Raw genomic sequence first — 20703 nt, 5'->3', positions numbered from 1 at the left:
TACTGCATCGTACTGTCTTTGGGCGGAAAAGTAAACACAAGACGGGTGTCACAGCCTGACATGGAATCAATTTTTACAAAAATAATCTATGAAATATTCTGGTCATAGGAAACTATTATGTGAATTTTCAAAATTTTCAAAATTAAATGCTTTCACCCTCCTCGGATACTAGACGAACACTGATGCATCTATTCTTGTTTACAAATTCCGCCCAGAGAGAACTGGTTTCAATATGTATGCAGAGTAAACGCAACTGCAATTAACTTTCCCTGCATTAGCACCTTGATTTGTGATTTCTCTTCAAATTTAACTTGGGCGTTTTTACAGCAGGTAGACCTATCGTAATAATCAACAAAATAACTTTTCAATCTATAAAAAAGGCGATATTATCGACAATTTATTGATCACATACAGGTTTCCAGGGTACCGTTAATGTAAATTGTGCATAGTCAACGTTGCACAGATGTTCACTAAAAATTTTGTGTACAGTCTTTTTAACAAAAATGATTTTTTATTTCAGGTGTCTTGTCTATATTAAGCATCCTCTTCTATACTTTTGGTTTTCTTTATTATTCCGAACAATTAGTTCTGTGGGGGAAGCAATTGTGGTTAGTTCAGCGTATCCTTTAGGTATAAAACCATACTTACAGATTTTTAAGATATTTAAAAAATGTCAATGAAAAATAATAGTGTTGACATCGCCCTAAGGGAGGGTTAGGGGCTTACATCTCTTCCCAGTAAACCCCTATTAAAACTGAAAATACCTTTTTACACCTCCCACCTGACCCCCCCTCCCCTATCAAGTCTGCATACGTTCTTTGCATATGCATTGCATATACATTATGTATGTGTAAAAATCAACAGATTTACGAGCTATTACATTTTTAAAAATAATAATAAAGGAATATATAGTCTTTGCCACAAACTCAGATTTTTTAATCCCAATATCTTTGCAGCAAGACAATGTCGTAAACCTTAACCCTATTCCTGCTGGGGGGGGGGGTCAATTTGACCCCCCTGTATTTTTTTACATAACTCAAAAAGTATTGGTCTGAGGCTGTTAAAATTTTCTGACTTTTCCTATATACCCAAAGTCCTCCCTTTAGGCCTAAAACCGGGCTGTAATACTAACTGCCTGAGTCCTCAGACAAACTTCCTGTAACAAACTAAATCTTTGTTTTGACCCACTTCCACTTGTCAGATTTTGATAAAATTGTTCAATTCTCTCAACTTCCGTTGCTTCAACTTTGCAGCATAAATCCACAAAAAAAACCTTTAAAAAGAACAAAATGGAAAATAATAAAATTTCAACTTAAATTAAACTTAATTTAACGAATACCAATTTAAATCGGACAGTGCCACTTTTTAAATGAAGGGTCACTTATAACTTTGTTTACAGTCCCTTTAAATAAATGATTAAACTGCTTTTTTGCACAGTCCCTTTAAATAAATTAAATAAATAAAAAAAAAATAAACTGCTTGTTGTTCAGTCGACTTTAGATGCTCTTTATGGAATTGGAATGGTGGCTGGCCCGTCCCTTGGTGGTCTTTTATATACATATACAGGCCTAGGCGCAACTTAGGGTTTTTAGGGGGGGGCGGGCTGCAAGATGTCCCACGAAACACAATCTTTAACAGTTAAGACCTTTTGAAAATCCCCTAACTAGTGTTATCATGTAAATTTGAGTTATAATTCCCTAGCTTGGAAATCCAGCTTTGCCTGTAAACTCTATTAAAGTAAAATTAGAATTGCTAATCCAAGCTTATAACATAAACGTGGTTCTTCTTCCCCAATCAAAATTTGAGGCAGATCGGTTAAGAAGTTTAAGATTTATGATTGGACATACATACACCTTTCCAGAGATTACTGCTTTTATTTAACAATATCATATTACAGATAAATTAAACATTTAGTTACTTGTGTAAAAATAGGGTTACAAATGAATTACATTGTAAAAGATCAATTTTTTGTTAAAAGGGAAATAAAAATCATGGGGGGGGGATTAGGAGCTGGTGGAAGTCAAACAGGCCCCCCCCCCACCCCCTTTAGATGTGCCCTTGTACCAAGGGTTTTCTTTGCCTTTCTGTTCCCTGGGTTTATCTATGGTAATATCAGGAACCCGATTTAATGAATAGCAAGACATGGTAAAATTTGTTGCATAAAACGTGGTGGGTCCACTTTTAACTGGGCAGTCTAGATTGGTCGTTATATGCGGGGTCCACTGTAAACTGGGCAGTCTAGATTGGTCGGTACGTGCTGGGTCCACTTTAAACTGGGTGGTCTAGATTGGTCGGTACGTGCTGGGTCCACTTTAAACTGGGCAGTCTAGATTGGTCAGCACCTGCGGGGTCCACTTTAAACTGGGCAGTCTAGATTGGTCAGCACCTGCGGGGTCCACTTTAAACTGGGCAGCCTAGATTGGTCAGTAAGTGCGCTGGGTCCACTTTAAACTGGGCAGTCTAGATTGGTCAGTATTTGCACTGGGTCCACTTTAAACTAGGCAGTCTAGACTGGTCGGTACGTGCTACATTGGGTCTCCTTTAAACTGGACAGTCAGATTGGTCGGTACGTGATGGGTCCACTTTAAACTGGGCAGTCTAGATTGGTAGGTACATGCTGGGTCCACTTTAAACTGGGCAGTCTAGATTGGTCGGTACGTGCGCTGGGTCCACTTTAAACTGAGCAGTCAAGACTGGTCAGTACATGCGCTGGGTCCATTTTAAACTGGGCAGTCTAGATTGGTCAGTACATGTGCTGGGTCCATTTTAAACTGGGCAGTCTAGATTGGTCGGTACGTTCTGGGTCCACTTTAAACTGAGCAGTCTAGACTGGTCGGAACGAGTACAACTATACCAATTTTCTGTTAAGGGGAATGGACTTGTCTATTCTAAACAGCTCTAATTAAAGAATAATATTAGAAATAAATATGAACATACCACACTGGACTAGTACCGAGATGGACTAGTCACTAGTCCAGGCGTCTCTTATAAATGTGCAGTGGGGAGTTGGCTTTGGTCACTGGCCTAGTCCTTGAGATGTTGATTCACATTAGACAAGTGACTTGAAGGTGACTTGGCCTTGATTTCCACGGGAATGATGGTTGATCTTTTCTTTTCTATTAACTAGACCGGTAAATCCTTGTACCGGTTCATATCATGCAAGTTTAGAGCCATGTTCAGCCTGAAACAATGCATAAAGAGAAACGGTTGAACTATGTCTGTGCGGTTCAGCTACTTCTCGTTATTCCTAAAATCTGGTCCCAGGATTACTGGTTGCTGTATTCTGCTCCTGTAAGAAACAAAATTCAGAAAATACTTGGTAAATAATTTAATTTCTTTTTTCTTTATTCATAAAACACTTCCCCCCCCCCCCCCCCAGCTACCACTCCCTCAAAGAGTTAACTAAGAAATCAAACTGTCTATATGTAATATTCATCTCCCAATCCCACAATTTATCTATGAGTCCAATTATATTAAAACTTCAACTTCGTTGAGAGGTTTTTCTTTTTAATTAAAATATATCAGTTTTGCAATGGAAAGATGTTAAGCCAGAGAAATTGTAATTTATACTGCATTTTGGGTCTCATCAAACAGAAATAAATACAGTGCAAGGCCCTTCATTTTCGTGCATTTCAGTTCCGAATGTAGCTGGAAAGATATCCTGGTATGTTCTGGAATACCTGATTATATACTGGCCCTTCTAACTATTGGAAATGTAAACAATTGGTTTTCTGCTTCCTTGGAACAACATCTGTATACGGCGGTATAGGATAATAAATTTACTTTATATTTAAAAGAAGTGGGATGTCCAATTTACAACTGTACTATTTAACACCTCTTCCTAAGTAACAACGAGAAGGTATACTGTCATTCTTTTTTCACTTACATGGAGCAAACGTTAAACCATTTTTCTAAGCACCTTCTGTGGCGTTTCCACTATAGTTTCAGCAGAAGAAAATATTTCCATTTACTGATAGCGCTGATTGAAGGATTCACATCTCTAATTGGATAATGAGATAGATAGAAAGATAGACGTTACCACCAAACTATTTCTATTGGTTCAGAATAGACAACAAACACATGACTGAACCCTGATTGGATCAGGTGCTAATGGACTCGGCATACAGGAGTGTTTCCCTATGGCGGCATTTCCCAATGGCGTCTTTACCATCTTTTGAAGGAATGGTTATATCAAGTGATTTTAAGTAACCTTCTTTTAAAAAAGTGGAGCATGTCTGATTCACATTTATCTGATCTCTCTAATCAAATATGTGGAAGATATTGTGGTTTTTTACTTTAAAAGGGTTGTTTCTCACATTGTCTTCCATTATACGTTTATAAAGAGAGAGATCCGCAAATTAATTATATCAAAACCACAATTAAAGAGATATCATGGATATTTAATGCATTATTGACCAGACAAAGCTGTTAAAGGTACCGCAGTGAATCGGATTTGAAACTCTATGTCAAGAGGGTAAATTGAAATTACGTCTGCTGTCCTTTTAAATAGATGTATTATTTGAAAGTGAATTCATATTGCAAAACTCTTCGAATTTCTAGGTTTAGGAGCGTGAGCTCCAAATTTATGGCTTAATCTTGGCCGCAGAATTTTTTCAGAGGTGAAATGCTATCATTGGTGGATTTATTTCGTAAGGACTCCCAGATTTAAGGTTTTTTTTTAATCTTCCCACTTGATCTCAAGTTCAGCTACTGAATTCCTGGACTGATATTCAATACAAAAATTCCCAGCTCTGATTTTTTTATTTTATTCAAGCGGGAAATCAAATAAATATTTAAGCAATCTAACGATTAGCAAGGTCAAGCATTGATCTCGATATCCACTTTATACAAGAGTTTCCAGCTCAACTCTGATTTTTGTTTAGTTTGGTTTGGTTCCTGCCGAATCTGGAGGTATAATGATGATATTTGCTCTGTTATATTCTCTAACCAGCCCTGTGGTGGGTGTACTGCTGGATTACGGGTTCTCAACTAGTAAACTTCTTATCCTTGGAGGAGTTTCCTCTTCATTGGCTTGCTTCCTGCTGGGTAGGGGTTGTTGATTAGAGTAAATATAGATATAGATATAGATTTATATGTACTTGCGTAAAGGTAGACTTGTATAGATTTAAAAACATTTCACACACTAGATGGCGCTATCATGAAGTACATATATGTATGTGTGGGGGGGGGGGGTGAACACTATTTATTTACTCAAATCTTTTTGAAATAAGTATTTTAACACAAATACTGTTAAAATGGCTTAACTGAATGTGGTTATTAAGCATGGTAAAAAGCACTTTAATGTTGTTGTCGGATAGCTGCCAGATTCTCAATAATGAGATAGACAACGGGATAACCCTCATAATCAAAACCGATAATGCAGAGAAACTCTTTATTTCCTAAAAAATGATATGGATAATAACATATAAATTATTACAATGATTTATGAATTTTTATAATAAAAGATTCTTACGATCTAATCAAGGATCTGGAGGGTTAAATCGTCGAAGAGTCCTATGACTTTTTTTTATTTAAACTTCTGAAAAGAATGACAATTTATTATTAACGAAAGTCACTAATTCTTTATATTAAAATATTCTTTGCTTAACTTTTGAAATGGGTTCACAATAAATAAAAGTGTTTAGACTCCGTTTATTATTTATATCATTAATATTGCAAACAAAGATTGTTTAATCTTACGGAATTCATAGTATGAAATATTATAAAGTTGCAAAGATATAAGGACTTTTTTACTAAAAAAATATGGAATTATTACATTAGAATAATATCAGTTTTATGTTATATAATTTGTTTAAAACATGATAAAAGATGTAAATTGTAGAGGCGTAATTTCATGGGACTCTCCATTAATAGAGTGGCATGTCAGATTCACAACAGTGCTCACAAACCTTTTTCTGATGTGTATTAGAAATCCATATTAAAAACAGTTATTTTTTCATTTGTGGATTCTCTTCAAAAATGATTTTTTTCAAAACAATGGAGAAATTATTAGAATTAAACAAATTATATGGCAGAAAAACCTTTCATATTATTCATCAGATTAAGGTATATCATGGGTACCGGTTGTGAATCGCATGCATGCCCTTTTCTCTAAATGGAGGGTCACTTGTAAGGACAATGGCAATCCCATTGAAACCGAAAACAATTCGGATTCAAATTCATTTATTAAAACTAAAGATGGACCTGTTCTTCAGGACCAATTCCTGGATTTGAATTGCTACTTGAAACAGTGCCAGTCTGCGTTGTATCCTTGGTCCTAATAGGAGCAGGAGTAGCAAGTGCATCTCTCTGTGGATATTTAGGAATGCTGGATTGTGCACGGAGAATCGGAAGCTCAGAGGATATCTTGGTTAGTATAGTGGGGCCCATAAAGATGTGGAACAAGAAGACGACATTATAACAATCTTGTGTGTATTTTTGTTTTAAAAAAAAACAGTTTTACCAATAGCTTTAAAATCAACTTGGTTCTGTTTACAATGTCCAGTTGCTCTGTATCATGTTACTTGGACTATTTTAAATTAAAACTTCAGTCGTCTACCTATTCGACAGTTTTATGATTCCTGCATTGTTTACTGTAAAAAGTCTACTTTTGATTTGTTTCCATCAAATATTAATGTTTTCCCACTTCTTTTTTCTCTCGATCTATATTGAAATAATACAATTCTATGTCTTAAGAATCCCTTTTTTTAGTTATTTCTAACAGTAGTACTATTTGACTAAGTCTTATTTTAACGAGGTTAAAATGCTTAGTTTCAAGTAACCCTTTATGTAAAGATGACATTGCCGGATTCACAATGGTATGGTCCTTGAAAGCTTTTCCTAATAATTATGAATTAGATATGAATGTAAATATAATTTTGAAAACTGTTTAGTTCCAAATGTGATTTCTCACATTTAGTGACTCACTAACTCATGTGTTTTGAGACACTCTGTATGAAACTGTTGCAATATAAACATAGCTAAAATATATCTTAGATAAATTTTAGTATTCTTATTTAGAATAAGATAACCTGTATTTGGTTAATGACCCTATACCTGGGAGGATTCTTATCAGTTATATTCGGAGGAATATCAGCTGACGTTTACGGATTTTCTTGCAGCTCAACCATTCAAGGAAAGAACTGGATTAAACATAATTTGTTAAAACATTTTTAGGTTAAAAATTGAATGAATCAGAAATTAATATAATCATGTAAAACTTAATTTGCTAGATAAGCAAAACGTCATATTTTAATTTTTCAATAAAATCTTAAATCTAGTTTTATTAAAGGTTGCATTACAGTAATAGTTGTAAGTATTTTAGAGATATAATTAGGACTGGGCGTCGTTGTAAGTATTTTAAGGATATAATTAGGACTGTGCGTCGTTGTAAGTATTTTAAAGATATTATTAGGACTGGGCGTCGTTGTAAGTATTTTAGAGATATAATTAGGACTGGGCGTCGTTGCAAGGGAACGATCGTTCTTTTACGTGAACGAACGGAACGGAAAAATCTTTAAAAATTAGGAACACGCCCAACCCTAGATATAATGGAATTGTTAAAATATTTGTAAAATGAAAGTTTCAATTTTTGACGAGAGGGTTTAAAATGGTTCAAGTTCTCCTTCATTGATTGAGTGGTATTTCCGAGTCACTATTACAACGATACACGGCTTTTAACCTCTGATTTAGAATTACTAGGGTATTACTATTTTTATCTGAAAATTAACTGCGGAACTATGTGACGTCTTTCCACGCCAGAGTCGGTTATATTTTTTTACTGTTACAAGCGTTAAAATAAGTGAAAGATGAAAACAAGGTCAGTTCTCTATACTTTTGGTTAATACTTATTTGCAGAAAGTAAAAACTAAAAAAGGACTTCACTCAATTTCTTGGCAGAAAAATAAGAAATTCTCCATCATCCCAGACAAGTTGGTCAGACAAAAGACATGCCACTCTAGTCTTAATATTACTAAGATTTAAGCCGGGGATCAATTGAAACCTGTTTTTGGGGTATTGGAGACGTGGCTTAAATTCATTAAATTCGGACACTGGATATTTTATTCTCGTCTAAATGCGAACTTTGTAATATATTTAATATATCAACTGGACACTCAAAATAAAATGATCAAATAAGAGACTTGAGAAGAGTGAATGAAATTGAATCTATATGAGTTTCTGTAAAAAATCGGGGATTTAAAATCATCAAATGAAAGTTCAATTGAAATTACGCGTAAAGTCCTTTTAAAGGGACTGTAAAGGAAATATGAAAGGGGGTATAGGCTGAAACCTAAGAATCTCAGGAGTTGATTGAGACATATAAGAGTTCTTTCTGATGTTCCTGTCTCGCGAAATTGATATAAAACTGTATAAAATTTATACCAAAACGTATAAATGTAAGATGTTGTATAAGATTCGTATGAGACCTGAAAGTGTAAAGTGAAGTAATCTTTCAAGGTTTTGCATGTTGAATTCGTAGTTTGAAATATCAAAGGTTTTCATTCTACAGCAGTTCTTTTATGATTGTTGGTCTAATCGATAATACTAAATATCTATTCGTAAAGAAACAGCAATATTTAAAAATTTGTGGTCTAATTTTTCATGTTAAAGGGAGTGACCGGCTAGACATAAGTCTATTAAAAATCAAAAAGTATTAAATTCAAATAATAATAGGAGCAAACTAAAGATTCTCAGGCTCCTCTGGGATATTGTTGTTTTCAGATTGGTTGCGTATTTGTTAAATATGACCTGTTTAAAACTAAAATTCTTATACAAAATCTTACATATACATATACGTTTTGGTATAACTTTGAAACAGTTTTATATCAATTTCTCGAGACAGGAACATCAGATTATATGTATCGTCTAACGCCTGAGATTCTCGGGTTTCATCCTATACCCCCTTTCATTTTTCCTTTACAGTCCCTTTAAACCCTTTTCTGGTCAATGTGGAAGATATTTTAGTTTTACTTTTATGTTTTCATGTGATTAAAATGTGAAATTCACTTAGTGAGAAACCGCGCTTCAAATTAATCAGTTTTCAAAATTATAAACATTGATATCTTAGTCATTTTTAATCAAACAAAGATTTTAAGGTTACCGTTGTGAATCAGTCATTGACATCTTTGCATGGAGGCTCACTTGAAATTACGCTTACAGTCCCTTTAAGGCTCGGTATTCACAAGTCTATAATGACAACAACATAATCTTTAACAAGATATTGTAGCAGCAAATGAAAGTAAAGAATGCTAGAGAATTATGAGGAAAATTCGAGAACAGGAAAACCGGAATCCAGGCGTTGCAGTCTCCTTGCTCAAGCACGAGAACATGTACTCCTGGATATTAATATATGTTTATATATAGAATAAACCATATATTTATACTAAATATATTATAAGTAATTTATTTAATGTTGTTTCTCCTGAACTATATTGGGATTTGGATTAATTCCCCTGGTAGGATTGGCCAGACTAAATAATAAACCATATTCACCTAACAACATTATTATAGACATTTTTCTTTCACAATATTTACGAAATAATAGCTTTATACAAACATTGCCAAATGGGTCGCTTTTGTTAGGATAAATTTTCGGGTGTCCCAATAAACATGGAATCTAATAGACGACAGAAAATTAATTCGTCATTTATTCCAGATATCCAATAAATGGTCTGGGGTGTATATGTATTTCAATAATAAAGTTGATTCTGATTTTAAATATTTAGACAATTTTGATTTTCTGAAAGGTTTTGGAAGCATAATCTCAAGTGGCCCGCCAAATATATCGTGAAAAAATAAAATAGACCACTTACTGGTTCAGTTGCAAGGAAGGATGTAAAAATGGCAAAAAAAAAGGCATGAAAATGAAAAAAAGTTAAGAGCAATGATGAACGGGGAAAATTACAAATTCAACAAAGGAAAAAGGAAAATTAGCAACCCTATATTTGTGCTTTGATGTTGAATATATATTCATTATGTTTTATAAGTCTAATTCATGAAAATTTTTCAATGTTACGTTGTCAAAAAAGTGATACTATAATGCATAATCATCATATCTGAAAGAAATAGAAAATCATAGATCGTTTTAATCGTTCAAATCATCAGCTAGTTGCCTGCCGAAAAACTTTAAAGATACAGACTTTTTACTAAAAATTATTAATTCTTCGCCCCCTTCCTTCTTCTGGCAAGTCTTTCTTCATTGTACATTTCAAAATGATAACAATTCAAATTTCGATGATAGATATCTTTGAAGCATAAGAAGTGGAAAAACCGAACCTTATCTTCAGATATTCTATGTTGGGTACCTTATCAGGGTGGCAAGTAACATGTTCTTGGTTCAGAATGGACTTTAACACCCGCTTCATGTTTTGTTTAAACACGAATTTCTGTTTGTCGCTGTGCGTCCTCTCTTTCCTGTCTGCAACATCAAAGTGTTCTTGTATCTCCTTGTTCCTGCAGTTAACTCCCATGGTTAATGCACAGTGAACGCATGTGTGATCCTTTTCCAAACTTCCTCCGTAGCATGCTGTGTGTGAGAAGTTGCCACATGTCCTGCATCTCATTATCTCTGGGTCCCATGTGTTATATAAACAGACGCAGGAAATCCGTCCTACTTTGTTTGTTTTAGGAAAATTGTCGTCTGAATCTTTCTCAGATGATGAATGTTCTGCTATCACCTTTGATTTTACGTTTATGTTCGTCGTCTCTTCATCATCACTTTCGATTAAACTGGTATTCATCACTTTTGTCTTCCTTGAACCCTCATTTTTGACCTCCGCTTTAGAGCGGTTTCTCTTCTCCTTTGAATCATTAAGTTCAACTGCATTTCTTTTGTTCTTCTCGTGATTGTTTTCTCTTCTCACGTTAGAGATTTTATCCACAACTGTTATCTCTTGAGTTGTAGTATTCTGTTTTTCTTTCGATCTTAGGCTCATCCTGCATATTAAATGTTTTAATCACTTAATTATTAATTTAACAATTAACTTATCCTGTTAATAATAACTAAAAGCTTTTCTTTATTACATCTAAATTTACCAGTTTTTATAAAGAACCCAAAAATCCAAATTATTCAGTCAAATCCCGAAATATTAGAAAATTCCTTACAAAACATTTATGTAAATAATGAGAATAATGAAGTTTGACATCCTTTTCCCACCTTGGAAATTAGTAAACATTAAACAACATTTATTTAAAAATATGAATAATTATTAAGATTAGTAAAAAATCCCATATCAACTTATTTTACCATTTTTAAACTAAATAATCAAAAATAACTTGATCAATTATGTTATTGCTGTACTAAAACAATTAAATATGACATTTCTCATCCCGCCGTAACGTTTATCAAATAATATAAAATTAATCAAAATAAATAACAATTAATAACAATTAATAAGTTTCTCATCGACCGTTGCTATTTCTCCCTTAATAATGGTAAATCGTGAGAATAAAGTGTTAACCTGTAATCATTTGTATTAAATACGAATAGGAACTGACAATCCATCAATCCAGCAAATTATCTATGTCATAAACCATTTTCTCTAAAAACTAAGTAAACTTGTAGTTTTTGTTATTTAGCGTTTATTTTAATCTTTTTTTGTTTTGATTTAGTCAATCACGTTTTCCACTTTTTCATTGTTGTATCTTTTAATACAATATTCAAAATTGCCCATGCTTCTGTTTTTAAGCTCCACTTTACTTTTTTTTAAAAAACCCTATTCTACCTTTCACTTGTAGGATTTTTACTGCTTTGGTAGGCTTTATCCCAGGATTTTCCTTTTTCCTCCATCTTTGGGGTGTAACTACTTGGTAATTCCTGCTTGGTGTTCGTTCTTTCTGATCTCCTCCTGTCTGATCTCCTGGTTTCCTCCCAATCTCTTCTTTCTGCATATCTATTAAAATTATTTCTATTAAACCTTTTAAAAATTTTAATTTTTATGCCCCATTTTGTTGTTTTATCGACGTCACTTTAATATTTTTAAATCATATTGTTAATTACAATTCCAGATATTGTTTCAAAAATTTAAATTTATTGTTCATAAATTCTTTGTTTTGTGCCTTGAGATTACGACTTTTTACGAAAAAATTTTTAAATTGGCACATTTATTCCCCCTGTTATATGTTTTCCTTTTACATCATTTTCTCTATAATTTCTAAAATCACTGTTGATATTCACCTATTTTCTGATCTATTATTTGTTGCTCCTTTCAAATCGTTTTAAACGTTTTAAGAACATTTCCATGTTGATCTCGTGTTATCTCTGGGTGTAGGAACGGACAATTACTCCCATTTTTACAATATCCTTGTATGAAGAATCTACAAGGATACTTCATTCTCTGAAAATATTAGATTATTAAATCCTGTTCTAAACTTTATATTACTGACAATTTTGACCATGTTTATTCCATCAATTTTCTACAGACAGTTATTGTAGTTTATTATGCTGCACTTTAACTTTTGATCAAGTTTAACTCTTGGATTTCACTTTTTCCTTGTAGTATAGAGTTATCACTTATTTAAATTTTATTTCCATTCCATTGTAGTTCTCTTTTTCTCGTGTAGATTAAATTATCACTGAAGTTCTCTATTTATTATTTATACTCATTTCCATTCTTTAGTAGTTTAATACTCCTTTCTTTTTAGCATTCTTTCCTTCCCACGAACCTCCAGTTTATTCCATTTTACTTTTTATCACGTTATTATTTTAAGTTGTATTAGCTGTTATTGATTGCTATTGGTTTCCGCTTTTAATGAAGGATGCAAACACCAGTCAAACGGTCTGGAGTAGATCCTACTTCGCCAAATTATATTTCTTTGGATAAATTATACATTCCAAAGAATGTATAGACACAGAATTTCTTCTGGATACATTTAATGGCTCCATCTTTCAGTCCAAGCCTGTCTCAGACATAGTCTATGAACTATCTGACAAATGCTCCCACTCTCCATCAATTACGAAAACCAACTTGCTGCAGTTAACCACTTTTTTTAAAAAATGTTTATGGTTTTTTTAACCATCTCTTTTAACTGATTATAGTTTCTTAATTTAACTCGATTCCATCAATACCTAGAATGGCCGTCCTGTTGTGTGGGGAGTTAGATGTTTTAACTCGAGAAAATAACGAAATTAACATATTCAGTAAATTGGTTTTCCTTGTTTTGAGTTTTTCTCTGATTCTAAATATAAAATTTTTATTTAGTAAAGTTATATTTGAAAACTAGACATAATTGTAAACTTAAAATTTTACTTTTCCAACATTTAATGTATTTTGCTAGGACTTGTATCGTTATTTTCATTTTCTAAAAAAACCCTTTCCTGAGTGTATAAAACCCTTTCTCAATAAAGTTATTAATAAGACTTTACTAGGTTAGAAAAAACTGCAATTTGGTGCGTCCAGGCGAAGGAGCACCGGCTCCATGGTCTGTGACAATATATTCAGCAGGATTTTAATCCTGCTGGATATTGCATGGGTCCGGTGCTCCTTGTGCACCGGACCCATGCCAGTTTTACAGTTCTTTCCAATCCCGATGTCTTTTCCCTTGCAGTTTATTCTGATCCATGACTCAATTTAACTTATCTACCCGACATCTTATTTCAAAACCCTTTGGCATAGAATTGAATAAACCGTTTTTTATTCAGAATTGAACCTGTTTAATATATGTTAATTTCGACCTAATTTCTCCAGTCATTGTCCATGTTCTTTGAAAAAAACCCTTTATTAAAACTCTAATTGGTTTCTCATTTTTTTGATTGAGAAAATAAATTGTTCTAGTTTTCTTCCAGGTATTTCTGCTGGTAGATAATATATATCCTTATCTAGTTTGGAGTTTTTAAACACATTTTTCACGAACACGTGTCTTTTACTTACATTGTCAAACACTGTGGTACCTTTTTTTCTTTTCTTGTTTTTCTGGCTGTTTTTTACTAACTTTTCTAATTTTTCTTATTTCGTTTTCTGGAAAACCCTTTTCTTGTAAAATTGTTTTCACTATTTGGTTTTGGTTACTCAGTTCTCTAATTGAGGAAGTGTGTGTCTTATTAGTATTAAAGTAATGTAGTCCTGCCATCATTTTATATTTTTCGCTTATATTTGAGTTGAAAGGGATAATATCATATTTAGAACTTGCTTTTCTCAATACCGTTGTTGTAGGTTTACTTTGTCCAGGGAAATTAAAGATTTTGATATTTAAAAATTTTCCAAAAATCAATCTTGATTCCACATTAAATTGGATACATTTTGGATATCCAGTTATGACTATCTTCATGATTTTAAGCATTTTCTCTGGTTCCCCAGTTAACTGAATCAATACATCATCCCGGAACCGTAAATATCTATTAACGTGTTTGTTCAGTTTCCTATTGTATATACTTTTATAGATATCTAGCTCAAAGACTTGGAGTATAAGTTCGCTCCCTCTTGCTGCTGAATTGTCACCCATGGAAAATCCCTCTAGTGTTTTAAAAATTCCTTTTGGTTCATGAAAATATGAATGACTCATTGAGCATTCCATGAGTTTGATTATATAATCTAGCGAGTCTCTTTCTAATTTTGCAATTTTTCCTGCTTTTATAATACAACTTTTTAAAAGTTTTTTATTACAATTGGAGTATAAGTCACCAAAATCACCTTCCATTTCTATTGATGTTCCACAGTTTCCTGTTTTTGAATTTTTTATCCTCTCGATTGCTTCTGATACTCCAGTTACTGATGGAGATAATGCTCCAAAAATTCTCAAGAATTCTCGCTCTATAAAAAATAGCATGTGGTTATATAGTTTGTCCAAAGTTTTTTGAACAAGTTTTATCGGATCATTCATTGAGCTCTTGATTCCCCTACTATTCAAATTTTCCACGTTATCTTTGTTGATGGTTTTAAGTTTTAAAACTTTTGGCATGAGTCTTAATGTCCCAATTTCAGCTTTGTTTTCTTTCCATATAAAATCTGCATATTTAATGATGTTACTTAGTTCAAACGGTATATTGTCTCTTGCATTTTAATAAAAGTTTTGATGTTTCTTATATACCATTCTTCAGTTATGTTAGCTTTACCAAAGTGCTGTTTTGTATTAATTTTGTTATATTGCTCTAATAAGTCGACCCTGTCTATACACACATATCCTACTCCTTTGTCTGCTGCTACTATGATATTGCTTGCATCTGTTTTAAAACTGTTTTCCCATTCTATTTCTGACCGTAGTTGTTCAGATGTTTTAGATCTTTTTTTCAAGAAATTTAAAAACTTTCGTTTCTCTGAGCTATATGATTTTTTAATTGACAAAAGAGTTTCTCTAAGTGTTACGTTTTTTATCACATTTTTAGATTTTAACAAAAGTTTTATGATTACAAAAACGTTTTTTGTCTTAATATATGATATTCCTGGTTTTGTAATATTCACTAGGATTTGTTTCACTTGTTCATCAAATTTCGTTATTTCTTTTTTAATGTCAATCTTAAAAAACGGGTTATACTTTTTTCCAAATTTCAGGCTTTCTTTTAGTTCTTTAGTTACTAGTGTTCCGGATATGTTAAAAAAACTATCTCCTTTTAAATTTTCTAGTATCTTTTCACATTCTTCAGTATTTATTTGAGACATTAATTTTTTTAACGTTTTCACTATCTGTTTTTCTAAATTACCATTTACATTCTCAGTGTTCAATATTAACTTGTTTTTTATCTCTTCAGAGTTGATTTCAGCAATAATCTTTTTCACCCTTTCTAATATGTTTAAGTCGTCTAGTCCTTTCTTAATTTCTTTCTTAAAAGTTTTCCATTCTTTGTTGAAGTTTTTCCTGCAGATAACGTAAAAATGGTTTTTCCCAATATTAGATCCTTAGCTAATTTGCCTTGATTATATACCAGTTCACTTAACTTTTTGGTTATATTTTTTACCGTGTTAGAAATATCATTTCCCATAGTTTGGAGTGCTCCAATCATCAGCCATAACATCATCATTATATTACCCATAATTCTGAAAGATTAAATAATGGTTTGAAAAAGAAAGTTTATTTTAAACAAACATATTTATTAAAGACATTTCTTAAATTACATTTAATAAAGGTATGAAAAAGAAATTTTATTTTTAACAAGCAATTTAACAAAAAGTTTTAACAAAATATATTCTATATTGGTTTTAAATGATTCTGTTTACATTTTCTTTTTGATTTTGCATTATGAAGTATTTAATTAACAAATATATATTGATCTTAAAAACATTATCTATATTTATTAATCTGTTTTTATGATTTCACCACGAATTCAGTGTAATCCGATTATATCTGTTAATTTTAAAATTAACATAATTATTGGTTTTAAAAACCATTTACTATGACACCCGTCACCTTTTTATTTTTTTGGTTTAAAGTGAGAATATCGGTCACTGTTATCTCACTTTGGTTTTTCTTTTTACGTTTTTTTTGTTGTTTCTTGTTTATTTTTCTAAAAAATCACTAAAATCTCAAAACTGAGCTTAATCACTGTTGTACGCTGATTCCTCTGTTCTGCTATCTCTGGCATCTTCTTCTATCTCTGTAGTGTTCCGTTCTGAGTATGAAGAAGAAGATTCTGATGGAATTCTGTCTGTTCTTCCGAACTCTGTGATCTTCCTTTGACCTGGGTCCAGTTCTTTCTTCTTGAGCTTCGCACTATGTTCAGTTTTCCTCCCAACCTTTCTTTTGAAAGATGTGACTGAAATTGAACTTGTTTTATTTAATTTTGGAAGGCGCACAGACGCACGGAAAAAATGACATATAACCCAAATTTTGATTTTGGGGCTATTTACATCTATAGACCAATGGCAGTGCAGTATTATTGTCACGTGTCCCTTCTGTATCATATGACCAATATACTGAACTGCCATTGGAGAGAGTTCTGGTCACGTGATACGACCGTATATTTTACATATATTCTCAGGTTTCAGTCTTTCATTTTTCCTTTGCAGTCCCTTTATGTGTTTTTTTAAACAAAGACATGGCAACTTCAAAGGTTCAAACAATTTAATAAAAACGGGGAATGTCAATTTTATCTTTGAAGTATCTAAAGAAGCAGATCAAATATTTGACAATCTTGAAAAATTTAGTGAGATATGCATAGTATTGGATCCGAGCATCTTGCGACTGTAAAAATTCATTTTTAAGAGACTATTATCAAAATTATAAGGTTTTACAAAATCTATTTTTTCTTATTAAATAAAAGGGATTTCCAATTAAAGGGATCCTCTACTTATTAACGAGGAGCAGTTGCGCCCTTCAGAATATTATTTTCGGAAAAAATAAGGATTACGAGATTTATTGTGTTTTATAAAATCGATCTTTTGCTTTTTGAATGACTCACATTACAGCAGAAACTAGTGTTGAAACCTATTTTATTGACACTTTCATGTTACATTGCTTTTTTAATTTAGGCATTGGCTTTTAAAAACATTTAAAATTTAGCAGTTATCGTCAAATAATCATCATTTGTTCAAATATAATAAATACAAATTTATAAATGATAAAATAAACTGATTTAAGTTATTAAAGGGGCAATAGATGTAACTGGAAGTGTCTGTCTGATCAAGAAATGATGAGACACTCATCATGCATTTTTAGAAAATTGATCATATTCAAGTGCGGGTTATTTTTAAAATAACTTGCGCATTTCTGCTTCAGAAACTTAATTGATGAAATTGTCAATTAATTAATTATACATTAAATAAACTTCAGCCAATGGCAGTGCAGTATCGTTGTCACTTGATACAGACGGAAATCACGTGATCAGTACATTGCACTGCGATTGGTGAAGTTCTGGTGACGTAATATGGACTATACAGACTATATGTAATTATATTATCAATTATATCTATTAAAAATGCCGGATAAAAATTAAGAAATTATAATAAGAGCAAACCTGAGATTCTCAGACTCCTGTGGGATCATAATAGTTTTCAGATTGGTTGCGTATTTGTTGAATATGATCTGTTTAATACTACAACTTTTATACAAAATTGCATATATATTTGAATATTCGTATTAATTTGACACAGTTTTATATCAATTTCTCGAGACAGGAACATCAGATAGATGTCTTANACATGGCAACTTCAAAGGTTCAAACAATTTAATAAAAAACGGGGAATGTCAATTTTATCTTTGAAGTATCTAGAGAAGCAGATCAAATATTTGACAATCTTGAAATATTTAGTGAAATTGTCAATTAAACATTAAACAAGCTAGAAATTACAACAACGTTTTAAGAGAATTTCGATGACAAATCTTTGAATAATTTGAATACAAATACTTTTTTCAGACCATCTGGATTTCTTGCAGAGCCTTTTACAGGCAGATGTTTAATACAAGTTCTGCAGAAAAAGATGATCAGCTTGAAACAGGGGAACCATTTTTGTGAAAACTGTAAAAAAAATATACTTTTTTTTGGACTAAAATAATTGTTTTTTCAATACTAAGATTATTTTGAATGTGAATTAGACTACGCAAAATCAAACTGAATATTCACCATTAACTCTATTTTCTAATCACTACATCTTTCAGACCTGAAAGTGTAAAGTGAAGTAATCTTTCAAGGTTTTGCATGTTGAATTCTTAGTTTGAAATATCAAAGGTCTTCATTCTACAGCAGTTCCTTTATGATTGTTGTTCTAATCGAAAATACTAAATATCTATTCGTAAAGAAACAGCAATAAATGAAGTAGTTCTGACATTTAAAAATTTGTGGTCTAATTTTTCATGTTAAAGGGAGTGACCGGCTAGACATAGGTCTATTAAAAAGCAAAAATTATTAAATTCAAATAATAATAGGAGCAAACTAGAGATTCTTAGGCTACTCTGTGATATCGTTGTTTTCATATTGGTTGCGTATTTGTTAAATATGACCTGTTTAATCGTTATCGTCTAACGCCTGAGATTCTCGGGTTTCATCCTATACCCCCTTTCATTTTTCCTTTACAGTCCCTTTAAAACCCTTTTCTGGTCAATGTGGAAGATATTTTAGTTTTACTTTTATGTTTTCCTGTGTTTGAAATGTAAAATTCACTATGTGGAAAACTGCACTTCAAATAAATCAGTTTTCAAAATTATAAACATTGATATCTTAGTCATTTTTAATCAAACAAAGATTTTAAGGATACCGTTGTGAATCAGTCATTGACATCTTTGAATGGAGGGTCACTTGAAATTACGCTTACAGTCCCTTTAAGGCTCGGTATTCAGAAGTCTATAATGACAACAACATAATCTTTAACAAGATATTGTAGCAGCAGCAACAATTTGAGTCTATATAAAAGTAAAGAATGCTAGAGAATTATGAGGAAAATTCGAGAACAGGTAAACCGGAATCCAGGCGTTGCAGTCTCCTTCCTCAAGCACGAGAACATGTACTCCTGGATATTAATTTATGTTTATATAAAGAGAATAAACCATATATTTATACTAAATATATTATAAGTAATTTATTTAATGTTGTTTCTCCTGAACTATATTGGGATTTGGATGAATTCCCCTGGTAGAATTGGCCAGACTAAATAATAAACCATATTCACCTAACAACAATATTATAGAAATTTTTCTCTCACAATATTTACGAAATAATAGTTCTATACAAACATTGCCAAATGGGTCGCTTTTGTTAGGATAAATTACTGGGTGTCCCAATAAACATGGAATCTAATAGACGACAGAAAATTCGTCATTTATTCCAGATATCCAAGAAATGGTCTGGGGTGTATATGTATTTTAATAATAAAGTTGATTCTGATTTTAAATATTCAGACAATTTTGATTTTCTGAAAGGTTTTGGAAGCATAATCTCAAGTGGCCCGCCATTTCAAACACTTAGGATTTTATATTATAAATAGATTTATAGCAAGAATTTAAAATTAGTTTTTGTAGAAGAGAATGAACAAAGGAAAAGAATAAAAAACGAATTTTCCTTGAAACTTTTAGTAGTTTTCAAATTTCACAGTTTTTTACCCCATCAAAAGAAAGATATTTAAGAAATTTTAATATTACATTTTAACTAATTTAATACATCGAAACCCTGAATAACGAATACATCGGAAGAATTAATCAAATGTCGTCTTGACAATTTTTCAGTGAGTTTTATACTATATTACGTAAATTTCAGTATTTGCGAAAATAAATAAAAAGCCATGAATATACACGAACAGTTTTAAAGAGTTCCATATAATCATTTAATTAAAAAACTAAATATCTGCAACATTCCATTATCAGAAAATGAAGAATACGACATTTGATGAATTCTTTCGATGTATTCGTTATGAAGGGTTACACTGTATTATATTTTAACGTTATTTCAGAGTCCATAATTAATTAAGAATCAAATACAGTTGATTGATGAAAAAAGGGTTTTAATAATTAAATTTTTATAATTTCATGATTGAAACTTAACTTTTCAATAAAAGCCAATTTACTTTCCGTAGAAACCTTAAAATAAGATAAAGAACTTCCTTTGTTCAAATATAATTTAGGTAAACTGGTGGTGGGGTTCATATTGGTTATTATTATGAATGGACATGCAAACAAACAAACAAAGAGAAAACATGCATTACTATTTTTCACATTGTTGTCCTAAATAAACATCAAAATAAAAAATAACATTCTGGTATAACTTTTTTTGCCAGTTTTAGTTAGATTTTAATTTGGTCTACACGGATACTACAGGAATAAATTTTGATTTTTGAAAACTACAAA

At 32.0% G+C, this 20703-nt stretch overlaps 1 protein-coding gene across 1 annotated transcript; it reads left to right on the top strand.

Moving 5' to 3' along the window:
- The first annotated feature begins 1223 nt into the window (after positions 1 to 1223).
- Positions 1224 to 18419, top strand: LOC111697649 (MFS-type transporter SLC18B1). Its single transcript, XM_023467721.1, has 9 exons — positions 1224 to 1566; positions 2069 to 2116; positions 3265 to 3319; positions 3637 to 3763; positions 4884 to 5046; positions 6216 to 6370; positions 7021 to 7135; positions 7292 to 7311; positions 18284 to 18419. The coding sequence occupies exons 1-9, from the start codon at positions 1521 to 1523 to the stop codon at positions 18380 to 18382; spliced, it is 828 nt and encodes a 275-aa protein (XP_023323489.1). The 5' UTR covers positions 1224 to 1520; the 3' UTR covers positions 18383 to 18419.
- The last annotated feature ends 2284 nt before the right edge of the window (positions 18420 to 20703 follow it).

The sequence above is a fragment of the Eurytemora carolleeae genome, unplaced genomic scaffold (assembly GCF_000591075.1).
Source record: "Eurytemora carolleeae unplaced genomic scaffold, Eaff_2.0 scaffold133, whole genome shotgun sequence".
Classification (NCBI taxonomy): Eukaryota; Metazoa; Arthropoda; class Copepoda; order Calanoida; family Temoridae; genus Eurytemora; species Eurytemora carolleeae.
Note: the sequence above shows the minus strand (reverse complement) of the source record. Positions and strands in the feature narration are given on the sequence as shown.

Excerpts from the sequence above, each read along its gene's own strand:
- LOC111697649 (XM_023467721.1), top strand. The coding sequence starts at position 1,521 with ATGGTGGCTGGCCCGTCCCTTGGTGGTCTTTTATATACATATACAG. Across the intron at positions 1,567-2,068 it reads TCTTTTATATACATATACAG|GGTTTTCTTTGCCTTTCTGT; the intron begins GCCTAGGCGCAA and ends CCTTGTACCAAG. Across the intron at positions 7,312-18,283 it reads GTTGCATTACAGTAATAGTT|ACCATCTGGATTTCTTGCAG; the intron begins GTAAGTATTTTA and ends TACTTTTTTCAG.